The 17,763-nt window shown below is 40.5% G+C and overlaps 2 protein-coding genes and 1 long non-coding RNA gene across 3 annotated transcripts in view; 1 reads left to right on the forward strand and 2 right to left on the reverse strand.

Annotated features, from left to right (window-relative positions):
* The window catches only part of TMEM184C (transmembrane protein 184C), a 31,483-nt gene extending 24,311 nt beyond the window's left edge, over positions 1-7,172 (reverse strand). Inside the window, exon 1 of the mRNA XM_067736728.1 lies at positions 6,473-7,172. Coding sequence (XP_067592829.1) covers positions 6,473-6,595 — 123 coding nt within the window. The 5' untranslated portion in view covers positions 6,596-7,172. The remainder of the gene's footprint in view (positions 1-6,472) is intronic.
* An 8-nt stretch (positions 7,173-7,180) lies between these two features.
* The window catches only part of LOC137223946 (uncharacterized), a 91,135-nt gene continuing 80,552 nt past the window's right edge, over positions 7,181-17,763 (forward strand). Inside the window, exon 1 of the long non-coding RNA XR_010943153.1 lies at positions 7,181-7,486. This is a non-coding gene — a long non-coding RNA (uncharacterized lncRNA). The remainder of the gene's footprint in view (positions 7,487-17,763) is intronic.
* Positions 11,621-13,421, reverse strand: LOC137223252 (ribulose-phosphate 3-epimerase-like). The gene has a single exon (XM_067734745.1). It carries the CDS (start codon positions 13,404-13,406, stop codon positions 12,720-12,722), a length of 687 nt encoding a protein of 228 aa, XP_067590846.1. The 5' UTR covers positions 13,407-13,421; the 3' UTR covers positions 11,621-12,719.

The following is a 17,763-nucleotide window of genomic DNA, read 5'->3' on the forward strand; positions in this document are numbered from 1 at the left end:
TGGAATATTACTCAGCCATAAAAAGAAACAAAATTGAGTTATTTGTAATGAGGTGGTTGGACCTAGAGTCTGTCATACAGAGTGAAGTAAGTCAGCAAGAGAAAAACAAATACTGTATGCTAACACATATGCACATATATATGGAATCTAACAAAATAAATAAATAAATTAAAATGGTCATGAAGAACTTAGGGGCAAGACAGGAATAAAGATGCAGACCTACTAGAGAATGGACTTGAGGACATGGGGAGGCGGAAGGGTAAGCTGGGACAAAGTGAGAGAGTGGCATGGACATATATACACTATCGAATGTAAAACAGATAGCTAGTGGGAAGCAGCTGCATAGCACAGGGAGATCAGCTAGGTGCTTTGTGACCACCTAGAAGGGTAGGATAGGGAGGGTGGGAGGGAGGGAGACGCAAGAGGGAAGAGATATGGGGATATATGTATACGTATAACTGATTCACTTTGTTATAAAGCAGAAACTAACACACCATTGTAAAGCAATTATACTCCAATAAAGACGTTAAAAAAACCAAACCAAAACAAACAAACAAAAAAAGTGACCAGAGAATTGAGTCATTTCACTATAGTGATTCCAAATTTTAAAAATCTTGCATCATAGAGTTAGTACCAGTTTTACATTGCAAGTGATGAATCGGTTTCAGAAAAACATCACCTGTCCACATTAATGCCACTAATTTGAATCACTGGTCTTATAACTGTTTTGACTTTTAAGCTATTTAAAAAGCTGTGTGCATAAGAACTGAACCTATTTTACGTGTGTACATATTTAGGTGACATTATATATAATAGGTCAACTCTAGGTATCTGTAGAAATTATTTATATGATTATTACATTTATTTTAATTTACATTTATCTCTAAATAAATTATTCACATTTGAGACACACTGATAGAAGGATACGATTAATGTTAAACTTATCAGCCATGAGTAGGGTTTTTTTGGGCTCACAAAACAAGGAAGAGATAAGTAGTGTAGATTTTTTTTCCTAAGGTAACTTGAAGAAAGTAGAGAGGAAAGAAAAAGACCATTAACGACCAGCTTCCAGGAGTGAGTTAACTCACTCAGCCAAAGGCTTTCAGAGCAGAGAGTTAAAGAGAAACAGGAGAGTGCTTTCTGGGCTCACTTGTCCTGAGGGCAAGAAGGGAGCACTTCCACAGAGTAGCTACTTGGAACATAGGACCAGCAGGGCAGGGTGAAATGAATGCAGAGCAGCGTGACATCATGTGTGCATTTATTTTTTATTTTATTTTTTTAAAGATTTTTTTGATGTGGACCATTTTTAAAGTCTTTATTGAGTTTGTTACAATATTGCTTCTGTTTTATGTTTTGTTTTCTTGACCCCGAGGCCTGTGGGATCTTAGCTCCCCGACCAGGGATCGAACCTGCACCCCCTGCATTGGAAGGTAAAGTCTTAACCACTGGACCACCAGGGAAGTCCCTGACGTGTGCATTTAACTTACATGACCTCACTTAAACATGCTCAACCAAGTAAGAGAATGAGAGAGATGGTTTAAGTAGTGCGGATGGTCACCTGGCCACTCCAGTCATGAGTATATGCCCCATGGACATGGGATGGGCTAGCCGAACCTCCAGTTTTCTACAACCTTAGTTCCCACTGACTTCTAACAGGGTGAGCATTGTGATTCTGATGTTTAAAAGACAAGTATTTTTCATACGAAACTGTCCCTAAACATGTCAATTACTTTTTCTAGTGCTCGATCAGATGCATTATAACTTTGCTTTAGGTGTTCAGCTGTGAAGCTAATCCCAATAAAAATGCTATCCGAAAATGCTATCCCACGAGAACAGAACTGTTGCCCCACTGCAACAATAGTGATGATATTTTAAAAACAATAGTGATAATTCAGGCTTACTGAGCACCTATTATGTGCTCGGCACAGTGTTATGCATTTTAGAGACATAAACTCATCCAGTGAATAATGAGAATGATTGTATATTAAGTACTTAGCATAGTGTCACTTTAGCCACTTATCTGTCTCAGTTTTCACATCTGTAAAACGGGGATAATTCCTATGCTTCAGGACTTTTAAGAATATTAAAGAAAATTATGCCTTATCTTAGGGGCATGCTGTGGTTAGTGTCTCTAACACCTTAACAACAAAACACAATGGTTGGGTGGGGTGGGGGTGGGGGACCCTCCCTTAACCCACACTTCTATCTACTGTGCCACTCATTCTCCTGAGTCAAAAAATACTCAAAACAAACAAAATGAACAAAAACTTGTCTTCATATTTTTAAAATTAATTAATTAATTAATTTTTGGCTGCATTGGGTCTCCGTTGCTGCACGCAGGCTTTCTCCAGTTGTGGCGAGCGGGGGCTACTCTTTGTTGCAGTGCGCGGGCTTCTCATTGCGGCCGCTTCTCTTGTTGCAGAGCACGGGCTCTAGGTGCGTGGGCTTCAGGAGTTGTGGCACGTGGGTTCACTAGCTGTGGTGCACGGGCTTAGTTGCTCTGCGGCATGAGGGATCTTCCCGGACCAGGGCTGGAACCCGTGACCCCTGCATTGGCAGGTGGATTCTTAACCACTGCGCCACCAGGGAAGTCCCTGTCTTCATATTCTGATACCACTTATTCACTCCACATTTATTCTTCAAACAACTCCCTTTAGTTTCGGACCTGATACCTCCATAGAAACCATGACGAGGATCACAAATGACCCTCCAATGGATGGCTCCACAGCAGACTGTTCACTACTTTGTCCTTCTGTTCTGGCTTCCACGACACCCCTCTCCTGGCATCCTACTTCCCCACTGGTTGCTGCTGCTTTTTAAAGTTCCTATTCTTCCCTGTGACCTATAGATGTTGGTGCCAAATCCTCTGCTTTTTCTTCTTCTTCTTCCCCTTTATAATCTCATCCATTTTTATGGCTTTCAACACCATCTCTGTTCTGACAACTCATATTTATATCTGCAGCTCAAACATTTCTGAGCTCTAGACTTGCATTTCCAACAGCATATTTGACGTGCCCATGTGAATGGAATGTCTCTCATATACCCTGAACTAAGTGTCCCAAACAGAACTCAAATGCTTTCAAACCTGTCCTTATCTATCAAGTTTCCATCTTGGTAATTGGCATCACCATTTACCTTGTTGTTCAAGACATAAAACTCAGAGAGGTTCTTGATTTCCCCCTTTCTCCCAGTGCCTCTCTTCCCCAATCCAATCCAGTGTCAAGCCCTGTTTCTTCAATTCCAATGATACTTAAAATTCACTTTTCCATCTCTGTTTCTGCTATCCTGACTTGGGCCATAAGTCATCGTAGCCCAGGCACCCACCACCTCTGAACTACCTTAAAGAACTTTCTAACTTCTTCCACTTCAATTTTCCATAAGCTGGTAGAGTTGTCTTTTGAAGATGTGTAATAATGTTGCCCTGCTTGTTCGCTTTTTAGATCTTTTTTAGTTTCCTCAAAGCATTTTACATAATTTTATTTTATTGATTTGTTTTTGCTGGTTGTGTTTGTCTCCACCACCAAGTTCCATGAAAGTAGGTGCCATGCTTCTCTCTCTAACCATACAGAATACCAGCCTGATTTATCACTGGGACTCAAATAATAATTTATTAAGTATCCAATATTTGAGAAGAAGGAGAAAACAAGATAAAAAATGTATCCTGTTAGATGGTGGTGAGTCCTAAAAACTATAAAGAAGGGAAGAGGATATGAAGAGTTGAGGAAGTGAAGCTTGCGATTTTTAAACTGGGTAGCTGGGTGACATTGAAGTAAAAACCTGAAGGACACAAAGGAATGAGAATACCGTCTGGAGAAAGGCATATTATGACATGCAAAGGCCCTAAGGAGGGAGCCCGCCCTGCATTTGAGTAAAGCAAGTGTGGAGGAGACCCAGGAACTGAGGAGAGAGAGTCAGAGGGCGGTGAGGTGGGGGTGGTCTCAGATCATGTTGGGCTCCAATGCCATAGTCAGGAATACTGGCTTTTAATCCAGGACTAGGAGTGACTGGAAAACTTTCAGAGGACACACATAACGTGACTTCTGTTTTAACTGGACACTCTGGCTGGTATGTTCAGAATAGTCCAGGGAATACACGATGAGAATCTGGCTCAGGATGTTAGCAGTCGAGATTGCAGATTAAAATTGTCCTTAAAAGCCCGTACTGAAAAAGTACAGTTGACATCAGTGATGAAATAAAAATTTACATTTTAAGGCAAGACAAGAAATATTCACACATAGAACTTTTTCTCTGCCCTTTGGCCTCCTCCCTCCCCTCTAGATGCATCACGCATCTGCATTATGCATTAACCAGACCTCCTCAATGGCAGAAATACCTGCTCAACCATAGTGATCACTTTTTCTCCTTCTGGTACCAGCCACATAATTCCTTAGAAGATAACATTCCTTTTTCAATTCTGAAAGGTGTCACGGTGACCCACCACTAGCCTTGTCAGTGCAGACATCTCTGGTGAGCTTTATGTGCAATGCCAATATATCATTCCCCTTAAAGACAGCGATTGGTGCAGAACAGACTGGTCAGACGACCTGGGGAGATACCGGGCCATACCTAACGAAGTTCGTAGCTTAATACTTACTTATGACGTTATTAATGTTACTAGCTAAATTACTTGTCTTCTGCCTGTTTTACAAGATTATTGTTTCTTGCATTACCAAATGTGTGACTGAGACTCAGATAAAATTAATGATGATTAGGCCACTTGAAACAACTGACCAAATATATAGTTCTATAAGATCCATAACCGTAATCGTGTAACTTCTTCTATATGGGAAGAGGGAACAACAAGAAGAGGGAACCGTTTCCTGGACAGTAACAGTAAGATAGGTGGCCCAGAGGCTTTTGGTTATTGTTAACAGAGCCTCGTCCAGTAATAGCACATTGAGTGGCCTAACAACAAAATCCTCACCTGACCTGGGAATTAGCATTCCTAGCCATACGGGACAAACTGGTCGAAATGTCTCCCAAACTTTGGCTGAAATTAAGACCAAAAAGGAAGGGACTGTAAAATAAAGACTGCTGCCCACCATCCAGTTCTACAAGAATCAAATCACTAGCCACTGAGGCTATACACCCTGAAAGGAATAATACACCTTGAAAGGAATCTGGGGTGTGTGTTGGGGCAAGATCAGGATGAGGCACTCTGTGCTCTGGGAAAACTTGTCTTCAGGTAGATATTTTCAGGAGAAAATTTTTATGAACCTGGATTCTTGCATCTTCCCATACTTAGAAAAGCACTAAAATCATTAACTTAGATGTCTGTTCCTCATGACCTGTGACCTTCTACCGAGATGTGCGCTTGACTGCACATACCCCCTTTGCCAAAATCACGTATATACTGGCTTCCCCCTTTGTCTCTTCAGAACAGTCCTCAGAGCTCTCTGAGAGACTGTCACCCGGGCTATAATCCTCAGTTTGGCTTGAATAAAATTTTCCATCTCTTTCTTAATTTTTTGTCATTGACACCAACAACTAAGAGAAGTCTTAAATTAGGTTATTATACATAGTATTAATCTTTAAAATAGTTCCTATATTTCAAAGTAAGAAATACTCCAAAGTAAGAAATTCCTATTTGTATTAAGATGTCTATATATGAATTCTGGTAGACAAATTATGGAAGTAACCTAAATATCTAACAAACTAGAAATACTTAATGTAGTGTAATATTATAGTAATATTAAGAATAACTATATGGACTATACTAGTTTAGAAAAGTCAACCAAAAAAAATTGAGTGAACATACAGAAAACAAACATATATTAAATGCATTTCATTTAATTACATAAAGATTGTTCCCACACAAAAGGCCTAAAATAGCCATGGTCTTGTCATAACTCTTGTGAAATAGTTGTTTCTAAGTAAAAATACTTCCCTGGATTTTATGAACTTCAAACTTAAAAGCTCATTACAATTTTTATAAAGTACTTAGTTAAATATTTACCTTGGGTTCTTTCAGCTTATAGTACTTTACTGATGTCATAATAAGAATATGACATCAAAAAATATACAAGGGACTTTTTTCAAAACCTTTGTTAAGAGTTAATTTCTAAAGTAAAAAAGAAGTTAAACCAACTCGAACCCTTTAATTCAGGAAGCTAGTTAAATGCTAATAAAATTCAACACCTGGTCTTTAGATCTAGTTAAGTCTTAATATTTAAACAGATCAGATTTCAGAAGTAAAGTTACCTTACTTTCAGGATATTGATGAATGTTTGCAAAACAGTGCTCTCCGAAGCAGCTATCTTAATATATTTTATTTTCTCGGTCCTACCTTCACGAGTAGCATGGTTTGAAAAACGGTTAACAACCAGAAACCAGACAGGTTATGTCACGGGTTCATTACAGGACATGGTTTTCAGGATATCAAGTCTGGAGCATCCGGGATAAAAATAGGCTACCTTAGCTGGGCAGGACGGTAGAAGAAAGGGTAGAGGCGGATGGTGCGGGACCCTCTTACCTCCAGTTTCTGTAATTCCCACACGCATAGGGGAACCGCAACCACTATGGACACCAGATAAATGACCACCGCTAAAGGTCGAATCCACTGTCTCCAGTTCCTCCAGGTACAAGTACAAGGCATGTTTCCGCATAAATCAGCTCCGAGTAGCAAGGGAAAATAGCTCGAAGGAGATGGTATTGGGGTCTCTGTTCTTTGGCTGTTCTGTCGACTCGCATACTACGGAAAAACAGCCGTGGAGCGACTTCACCAGCTGGAACCGCCTCCTCGGCCCACGCTGTGCTTTCTATTGCTGCTACTGCTGCTGCTGCCACAAACGCGGCGGCTCAGGGTACTACTGGGGAGCAGTGCGGTCAGCATTCTTTCTTCCCCACCTTGCAACTACCCAGTTCTTCCGCGGTGGAATCCCCGGCAGAGCCGCTGCTCTCACCTAGGAATCGCCCGGAGCTCCGCCTGCAGCATGGCCTCGAGGGGAGAGGCGCCAAGCCGGACCGGCCTGTAGAGACCCTTAAATCAGTTCGGTTCTGCCCCGCGGCTGCCTGCCCGTTCACTCTTTTCTTGGGCGGTGAAGTTCCCTCCCTCCCGCGCTCGCAGGCGTCTGCTCGGCCGATTCCGCTGATAGATAAGAGATGAAAACTTAAACCCACCAGCCACAGGATTTCTTCACTGGTTCCCACGGGCCAGTCCCCCAAGGCGGAACCAAGGCCAAACCAGGGCTTCCGCTTCCGCCCCCGCTGTCTGAGGTTGGTGATTCGTGGACAGCGCCAAGATAGGCCCTCCCCATCCGGCTCACTTCCCACTCTCTGATTGGTCATTTTCCGGGGCGGGGCTGTTGGGATGGATACCAAGGGTACAAAGTTGGATGAAGCCGAGGTGTGTGGAAGTTGTGCCGTTGCTGCCGGGTGGCCTGGTGGCCAAGGAGGATTCTGCAAGCTGTATAGGTCGTTTGAGAACACATGAGGAACTCCTGCTACATTGTTCTGCTGACTATATTCCAGCTTTAAGAAAGCCTGGGTAAGAGGCCATTACCTTAGAGCTGAACCTTTATCTGCACGAACATCTCCGATTCTCCCTGGGAGTGGATAGGGGAGTCAGCTGGACTAAGAAGACAGAAAAAAAAAAAAGGGAAACGTCCACCTAGTTTTGTGTCAGTTGCCAGAATCTAGGGGTATAGCCACTTAGTTATTTCGGGATTGTGCGGAAGGATCATTCTAGGGATAGCTTAATTTTAGAAGCAGTACTGCATTTGGAACTTGTTAAAAACTCGCATACGTTTAAGTTTCAGAGAGTTGACATTACAACTGACAAAGAAATTTTATGTGCTTAAAGCTTTTAGCTGAACCAGAGCAAACAAATGGCAAATGGGATCTTAAAGCCTTCCTAAACCAATAGAGCAAACAAATAACGTACCTCTCAATTAGATACACAAATACGTCCTATATCTGTCCTTTTCTACGCGCTTTTCTTACATTATATTAGTTGATGTACACAAAAATCCCCAAAGGTAGGCAGTTTTCCATGTTACAGATGAGAAAACGGATTCAAGTGGTTAAGTAGTTTGCAAAGCTCATTGAGCTAGTTAGTGGTAGAGCTGGGATTCTAACCTTGATGTCTGACTCCAGCATTGGACCTGTCAGTACCTGCCACCTGAGAATTTCTGACTAATGACCATATATGGACAAGAAGGCTTGCAGTATTGAATACACCCAGACTAAGATTCTCACAGAAGCACTGAGGGAATGTTGTCTTCCCCAGGGTCCTAGCCAAAGTTTGGAGCTTGATAACATCTCCTTTTTAAAATTTGGCCTCTTTTAATACAAACTGATTTCTTAAAGGGAAATAGGCCTTTTGTTTGTTCTTTCTAAACTAACCTACAAAATTGAAGTCGTTATTTTAAAAAATTTCCTGATCATTAAATTAACACATACTCCATTGTTGAATTTCAAAAAATAGAAGAATAAAGAAGAGAAAAGTAACCCTTACTCTACAACTAAGTATATCCACTACTTACTTTTTTGGTACACAATATAGTCTTCCTTGGATATACTGCATACATAGATTGTCTCTGTGCTTTCAGCCACAGTCACTGCCATCTATAATAATCTTTCCCATTCTTTCTCATGGGCAAATCTTTTTCACGTAATTTGTGAAAACTTCCTTGATCCCCTGTCCCCCTCCCCCCGACCCGTAACCTTATGGCACTCACATGTTATAATAATTTACTTATTTGTCTGTCTTTATTTATTTTTAAAATTATTTATTTATTTATTTTTGGCTGCGTTGGGTCTTCGTTGCTGCACATGAGCTTTCTCTAGTTGCGGTGAGCGGGGGCTTCTCTTCATTGTGGTGCTCGGGCTTCTCACGGGTGGCTTCTCTTGTTGAGGAGTGCCGGCTCTAGGCGCGCGGGCTTCAGTAGTTGTGGTGCATGGGCTCGGTAGTTGTGGCACACTGGCTTAGTTGCTCCGCGGCACGTGGGTTCTTCTGGACCAGGGCTCGAACCCATGTCCCCTGCATTGGCAGGCCGATTCTTAACCACTGGGCTACCAGGGAAGTCCCTGTCTGTTTTTAGTTTGAGTTTCTAGGAGCAAGCTAAAGTTCTAGAACTATTAGAATAAAGCAAGGGAGGGAAGGGACCAGAATGTCAGATGCACAGGTGGTTTCCCACACCAGTGTGTGAACTGGGGTTCATTCATGATGAAGGTTCTACAGGTGAGCAGAGAAATAAGAAAAAAAATACATAGTGAGTTTTTATTTGGTCAAACTTATTCATTCTAAAGGATTATGCTTTATTTTGAAATTGTCCATTCTATTTTTTTTTAATGTGATGATAGTTACAGAGTAGTTGTTTTTTAGATGTTCTTACTTTGGAAAATAAAAAGTTGTTCTTGGTCCGTGAAATCCTAAAGTCTAGTACTCACTGAGACAAGGATTGGCCGCTGATTTCAGAAGCCATAATGTTGGCATGATCCTGATCTACTTGCTTTACTTGCTCTAGGTGTTCTCTGTATTCTTTCTTAGGATATGACTTAGCCTAAGTCTGAGAGTGGATCTGAGCTTGATCGTGTTTGAAAAATAAGAAATGGTTATAACTAGCAGATGGTACTGGGGTCAAAAGCAAGCTGTTAGTCTTTCTTGATGCAATTTACATAGATAAAATGAAGTTTCTGTTTATTACTGAATCACATGAAAATAGGTAGGTGAAATTTTGCCATCCATGGAGGATATGCTTGGATTAGTCTGACTTAAAATAATAGGTTAACAAAATTCGCTTTGAGGGATTCTGGGAGGTGGGCACTGTTAACCCCTTGGCATTTATTACCGTATCTCTCTATGGAAATATATCTGTGATGGTTTTAAAATGTGGCTGCAACTTCTTTACTCTTCCCATAAAAATATATACTCTGTACCCCTTCCCCTTAAATCTGGGAAGGGTGTGACTGATTTGACCAATAGAGTACAGTGAAAGTGATCATCCTCACCATATGACCTTAGCGGCTAGGTCATAAAAGGCCATACAACTCCACCTTATCTGTTGGAACAATTGCTTTTGGAACTCTCAGCCATTGTGTAAGAAGTCTAACTGTCTGAGGCTGGTGTGCTGTGAAAAGCCCAAGACACATCAGGAGGGCCCTTGAAGGTATGCTGAGTGACAGTCACAGCTGAGCCCAGCCCTCCAGTTAGCCCAGCCCAGGTGCCTGTCATGTGAGTGAAGAAGCGGATTCTAGCTTCCAGCCATTTGAGTCACCCATCAGCATTTTGAGTTTTCCAAGATGAGGTGCTAGACTTATGGACCAGAGGAAGCCATTCTAGCTCTGCCTTCTCCTAATTCCTGACCTGATGAATCAATGAGCTCAAGAGAACTAGAAGAAAGACACAAACTGAGAAAAAAAGTTGGAAAAGACACATCTGTTAAAGGACTGGTATCCAAAATATACAAAGAACTCTTAAAACTCAACAACAAGGAAGCAAAACATGATTAAAAAAGGGGCCAAAGACCTTAACAGAACTCATCTAAGAAGATATCCAGATGTCAAATAAGCATATGAAAAGATCCTCCACATCATATGTCATCAGGGAAATGCAAATTAAAATAACTATGACATACTGCTACATACCTGTTAGAATGGCCAAAATTGAAAGCTGACAACACCAAATGCTGCTGAGGATTTCACCAGTGATTGAACTCTCATACACTTCTGGTGGGAATGTGAAATGGTATAGCTACTTTGGAAGACAGTTTGATGGTTTCTTACAAAATGAAACACACTCTTACCATAGGATCCAACAATCGCACTTCTTATTGTTTACCCAAAGATAGTTTAAACCTTATGTCCACAAAAAAAATCTTCTGCACATGGATGTTTATAGCACCTTTGTTCATAATTTCCCAAACTTGGAAGCAACCAAGATTAGATAATAAACAGTTTAATAAACAGTGGTACATTCAAACAATGGAGTATTATTCAGAGCTAAAAAAAATTGAGCTATCAAGCAATGAAAGGACATGGAGGAATCTTAAATTCATATTACTAAGTGAAAGAAGCCAATCTGGAGAGACTACATACTGTATGATTCCAACTATATGACGTTCTGGAAAAGGCAAAACTATGGAGACAATAAAAAGATCAGTGGTTGCCAGATGGGGGGAGGGGTAAGGTGAATAGGCAGAGCACAGAGGATTTTTAGGGCAGTGAAAATATTCTATATGATATTATAATGATGAATGTATGTCATTATAATTTTGTCCAAACCCAAGAATATACAGCAACCAAGAGTGAACCCTAAGGTAAACTGTGGACTTTGGGTGATTAGCTATGATCTTTGGGTGATTATGCTGTGTCAGTGTAGATTCATCCTTGATGAAAAATGTACCGTTAAGGTGAATAATGCTGATAATGGGGGAGGCTGTGTGTGTGTGGCTCTCGGGGGTGGGGGGGATATGGGAATTCTTTGTACATTTCTGTCGATTTTGTTGTGAGCGTAAAACTGCTCTAAAAAAATAAAGTTAAAAATATCCATGAGCATAATGAAAATGGTGTTTTTTTTTTCTTTACTGGATCCTTCCTTTCCATGGTACCAGCCTGTTGAGCTTTATTTAGTATCTTCATTTTTTAAATGGGGACAAACATACCTGTCTTACCATTCATAGGACTGATTTGTGGGTTTAATGAGATATCATCAACATACTTTATAATCTACAAAGCATACATTTATATAATGATAGCTACTTTGTATTGAGCATCCTCAAATTCTACTACCCTACAATTCTAGGAATAGTAGTGGAAGCTTTACGTATATAATTAATAGTATCTCTTAATCCTCAACACAACCCCCCACTGTTGTTATGATTACATTCAATATATAAATCAGTTAATAATCAGCTCAAAGAGGTTGGTTGGATTGGTTTGCTAAGGTCAAACAAATAGAAAGGGGAAGAGAGGATTCAACTTAATATTACTTCCAAATAGAGGCCTTCCTTTCCTTTTAGCATACAGCTAGGAAAACATTTTATGTCGTTCAGAACAGTGGGCGTGATTAAGAAAAAGGGGAAATGGGGTTGGTGGAGGGTGGGTAGGGGGTGGGGGAAGAACCACTGAATAACCTGCCGCTATAGCAAAGTTAACAAAGAAAACACCCTGATAAAACTTGTGCTTGCGTTTTACAACAGACCACCTGAAAATCCCTGGACTTCATAATACACTGGTTTTTTTTTATGTATCAAATATAAGGTGCAAAGTAAAAAATAGATGTTTTCGAAGCTAGAAGAGCCATCCATCCCTGCCAGATCCAAACTTAGTTACCACGCAAATACACAAGTCAAAAATGACACGAAACCAGAAAAACAGGACTTCCTCTGCTTTCAGAAAAGCCAAGAAGCAAAGAAAACTCTTTTTAGAAATACAGAAAAAAAATTTTTTCATAGTAGCTAATATGCCTTCCTTAGGCATTAAGACACGTTTCTGTTCATAACCTTGATACAGCCATATTTTTACTCTTTATAAAAATCAAGTCTCCCAGTAAAAATGGTATTTTACCACACTAATCTTTAAATTCCATCACTGAAAACATAATACATACCAATTTCTAACCTCTTGGAACATTCTGCAAAATGGATTTTAGTCACTGGAATGAATAATTGCTAGGAAAAGCAGCACTGCCTCAACTGTGGTACGATTCGGTAGTCAATATTCTTGTTTTCCAATAAAAAGGAGATCGCATAAGCAGAAACACTGGACTCCTTGTGGTTTCATCGATCGAGAGAACGTTTCTGAGCAGCTTCTGAGCAAACATTTCTTAACAGGTTGATCACGGATCTGGGGTCTTCACTCCTCGTAATGGCACTGCCAGATACAATCACGTTAGCTCCTGCCTCTGCACATTTATGGGTGGTGTCAGGACCTACTCCACCATCAACCTCAATGTCCAAAGACGGGAACTGGGTCCTCAACCAGTGAACCTTTGGCATCATACCTTGCATGAATTTCTGCCCTTCAAATCCAGGTTCCACTGTCATAACCAAGGCCACGTCTATCTGATTAGCCCATGGTGCCAAATACTCAACTGTAGTTCCTGGTTTGATAGCAAGGCCAACGTTCATTCCATTCTCCTGAATGTCTTTGATCAAAGCCCCCGGATTCTCAGTAGCCTCGAGGTGAAAAGTATATTGATTGGCTCCTGCTACAGCCATTGGTTTTACCCACTGTTCCGGCCTGGACACCATCATGTGCATGTCAAAGAAAGGGTCCTGGCCTAGCTGCTTTCGGAGACTTTCTACCACAGGGTGACCAAAGGTGATGTTGGGAACAAAATGCCCGTCCATTACATCCAGGTGCAGATAATCGGCCCCAGAGTCCAGCATCCGAAGGCACTCCGCCCCTAAACTGGCCAGGTCGCTGTTGAGGATGGACGGGCCAATCCTGCAGCCGGACACCATGGTGCTAGTTCTCTCTGAAAATGGTTTTTTTTACCTCACTGAGTTTAGGGTTGTTTGTTATGCATTTGTTCCAGTGAATGGATAACTGAAACAGTGTCTTGTGTCTATGTGTGTATATACTGTCTACCTAATCTGAAAGAAGCTTCCTGCTTAGAGTGATTTTTTTCTTTTTTTTTGCTTAGAGCTGACTTTAAGTCTAGATAAATTGCCTCAAGCTTTTCTCCTTTAGGAATATGTTGCCTTCAGAGTCTGAGGTTGTGTCAACCAGTCAAAGAGTTAAGTGAGTTTTAGATTTAAATGTTGCAAGAATGCAGGGTAGAGCTCCTAGCAGATCTTAAACACTATGCTTAACTTTGTAAAGTGTAATCTTTTCTCCTACGCCCAAATGGAAGGAAAATTGTTTACTATGCACCAGATGAGTGGGGAAGAAGATAAAAGTGGTACAAGCTATAATATCAAACTTTCAAATTTGAACTTTGAGTATTTTCACCCATTAAGTTTCAGCTTTACCTACCACATCTTCAGGCTACATTTTAAGCTTTGTTGAAGATGCCATGGTTTATTGATCTCTCCCTCTCCTATACTTCTCTACATCTGTAACAGATAAAGCTGTAGATTCCTGGGTGTATCACCATATCTCTATGTGTCTAGATGTCTTCATGTACTATCTATCTTGTCTTAAAGAGACTCAAGTATGTTTTGGTAGATAAATACTGTAGTTGCATGTATAAGTTTTGGTAAATGTAATAAGTACATTAAATGTGAAACTCTAACATGTTCATGTTAAAATAGAAATAAATTGTAATTTAAAAAATTATTTTATGTCATTTTGTTTATTGGGTCTGATGATTCAGAGCAAACTATGGCCTGCAACCCAGGTGTGGTCCACAGTCTGTTTCTGTATGGCCCATGAGCTAAGAACGGTTTTTACATTTCTTTTTTTATTGTGGTAAAATACACATAACAGAAAATATACCATTTTGACTATTTTAAGTGGTTAAAATTCAGTGGCATTAAGTACATTAACATCGTTGTGCAACTATCACCACTTTCCATCTCTGGAACTTTTTCATCATCCAACTGAAAACTCTACTCATTAAACACTAACTCTCTATTACCCTTTCCCCCCAAGTCCCTGGTAACCACTATTCTGCTTTCTGTCTCTATGAATTTGCCTATTCTAGGTACTCTGTATAAGTGGAGGCATAGAATATTTGTCCTTTATTTGTCTGGCTTATTTCACTTAGCATAATATTTTCAGGGTTCATCCGTGTTGTAGCATGTATCAGGATTTCCTTCTTTTTTTAGGCTGAATTGTATTCCATTGAATGTGTAAACCACATTTTGTTTATCCATTCATCTGTCGATGGACAGTTGGGTTGTTTCCATCTTTTGCCTATTTCAAATAATGCTGCTGTGAACATTGGTTTCCACCTTTTGCTTATTGTGGATAATGCTTCTATGAACATAATTGTATGTACCTGGAGGAGGAGGTATGGATGTGATCCTCCTCTATTGCTGTTGACCTTGACCAGAGCACTCTCCTTCCTGTCCCCTAATGGTGTCCAATGCTGCTATATACACTGGTGTACAGGGGAAATGGGGAATTGTTAATTCAGCGGGGGTAGAGTTTCAGCTTTGTAAGACGTGGAGAGATCTGGAGATTGGTTGGTGACAATGTAAATGTACTCACTTCTTTTTGGCTTTTACATTTTTAGAGTTGTAAAAAAAATTAAAAGAGTATTTTAAAATATTTACTATCAGGCCTTTTATAGAAAAAGTCTGCCAACCCCTAATTTAGAGTAAATGTTTAAAATTTTATAATGGGCTATTATAAAGTTGCTAAATGAATCTCAGTATACAGTTCCCTCATTTCTTTTTCTTTCTTTCTTTCTTTTTTTAAAAAATTTTTGGCCGCACCAAGTGCCTTGTGGGATCTTAGTTCCCTGACTAGGGATGGAACCTGTGCCCTCAGCAGTGAAAGCACGGAGTCCTAACCACTGGACCACCAGGGAACTCCCAAGTTCCCTCATTTCTTCACTAGGAATGTATTTAAATTTCAGCAGACTTTCCCACACTAAGTATTTGGGGAACTCTAGTTCCATCCCAAAATCAACATCGAAAATCTCGGTTTTGTTTTTGTTATTAAGATTTACTGATTTAAAAGCAAGATTCACTGATTTTTTAATACAGGGATCCTATAGTAAATTCAGAATAACAGGGCACAAGAGTTCTTTTCTTTAGAGCCAGGATCACATGAAAGAAAAGGCCCCACCATGTATATTAACTATGTAGAAACTGGAGATGCTGTCATTTCCACTTTTAATGTGCTTCTCTGATTCTCCTCTGAGCAGTCTCTCAATGTCCTTTGAACTTAGCTTGTCCCTAAGGCAGAGATTCCCCAACTTTGTTTCACAGCACCCTTAGAATCTCAGTAAGTTTTTCATGGTGTCCTTAGGCCAAAGAAATTTCTAATAGTTCCATTTAGTAAATAATTAAGTCCAAACAACCTAATTGTAGACATTCATATAATGTCTGACAGATGTTTCTGTGTTTCTCTGAAAAATTTAAACTATCCAATCCCTGCGGCCTCTGAATCCACTCCAGTGCTCTGTGGCCCCTCAGCACACAATTTGGGAATTGCAGTCCTAGGGTCTTATGCCTGCGTTTCTGACTTGGACTAGCCTTTGTCCTTGGCTTTGCTTCTTGTTTTCAGATCCTACTCCCCACAATTCCAGGGTTTGCCTAACAATTTATTTTTTATTTATTTATTTTGCCTAACAACTTCTGATGGCTTTCTTTGCTTAACAGATTTAATTTTCACATTCTTGATTCGGGTCTATTCCCTCAGTACATTAACTTTTTTTTTTAATTTAATTTAATTTATTTTTTGGCTGCATTGCGTCTTTGTTGCTGTGCGCAGGCCCTCTCCAGTTGCAGCAAGTGGGGGCCACTCCTCACTGCGGTGCGTGGGCTTCTCATTGCGGTGGCTTCTCTTGTTGCGGAGCATGGGCTCTAGGTGCACAGGCTTCAGTAGTTGCGGCTCACGGGCCCTAGAGCACGCAGGCTTCAGTAGTTATGGCTCGCAGGCTCTAGAGCACAGGCTCAGTAGTTGTGGCGCATGGGCTTAGCCGCTCCACGGAATGTGGGATCCTCCTGGACCAGGGACCGAACCCGTGTCCCCTGCATTGGCAGGCGTATTCCCAACCACTGCGCCACCAGGGAAGTCCCAGTACATTAACTTTTATATTGGATTTTCTTAATAAAGGCTCTTTATTTAAACTACTGAAATAGTTAAATAGAACATTTGCCCTCCTCTTCAAAAGTGTGTTATTGGCATTACTGGATTAATGCCTGTCAGGATCCCCAATTACCTCACAAGAAAGGTGATAAAGTATCTTAAGCCACCTGTAATTCTTAGTAGTGTATGTTATCCTTTGTCATTCGAGTGAAGAGGATCCTGTGAAAGGTGCAAGCGACTCGCATAGTAAATAATAAATCACCTTTTCTATAAATTATTACTCAGTGGATGAACTTTCCAGTAACTCTGATGAGGAAGTTTTTTTTAATTGATATTTTATTTTCAGACTGATTTAAGATACTTCTGGCATATCAATTTACAGGCTAAAAGGAATATGAAAAACCTTAATAATTGTAACAGATTCAAAACTAGATAATTCAGGAGACTTGGGAGAGAAGGTATTTCTGGTTAGGAAGAAGATTCTGTGCATTATCTGTTAGGATGATCTGTGCACTGAGAAAGGAAACTATTTTTATACTGAGACAAATTCTTTTAGGATTTAAACAAAAATCACTGTGTCATTTAGTGTACTTTAGATGCTAGGCTGTGGTGATCCCCACAGAAAGAAGGCTTGACTTACATGAAGTAAGGAGAATTCATGGGAGGATTTCGCCCCTGTGTGGAGGAAGTTTTCTCTTTCACATGTGAGCAGAGCTCTCTATGGAGCTTGAGTTTTACCTCTTACTTTTCTCATGTGTTTTAGGCTGTCAGTTGCCCTGTGTAAACTCATGAGCACATGTCCTGCTTGGTTTTATGTGGGTCAGATCTGGGGGTGGAGTGAGAATTGATTCCTCTCTCGCCCCGTAGAGCGATATTCTGTGCATGCAAAGCTCTGATTGGAGCCCACCAGGCTTTACTTTGTAGATGCAGAACTAGACTTTTTTTTTTAACTCCTTGGGTGTGAATCGTATGATTTGTGCTTTCCCAATTTTCTCATTTGGGAAAGGAGAGGAAAACATGTGAGCAGTGTCTTTGTTTTTCCCCTTCCTCCTTGACACTCTCCCTAGGAGGGTCTCTAAGTCAGGATATAAGAATCAGGCAAGTGCCCCAGAACTA

Source organism: Pseudorca crassidens, chromosome 4 (assembly GCF_039906515.1).
Source record: "Pseudorca crassidens isolate mPseCra1 chromosome 4, mPseCra1.hap1, whole genome shotgun sequence".
NCBI classification, from domain to species: Eukaryota; Metazoa; Chordata; class Mammalia; order Artiodactyla; family Delphinidae; genus Pseudorca; species Pseudorca crassidens.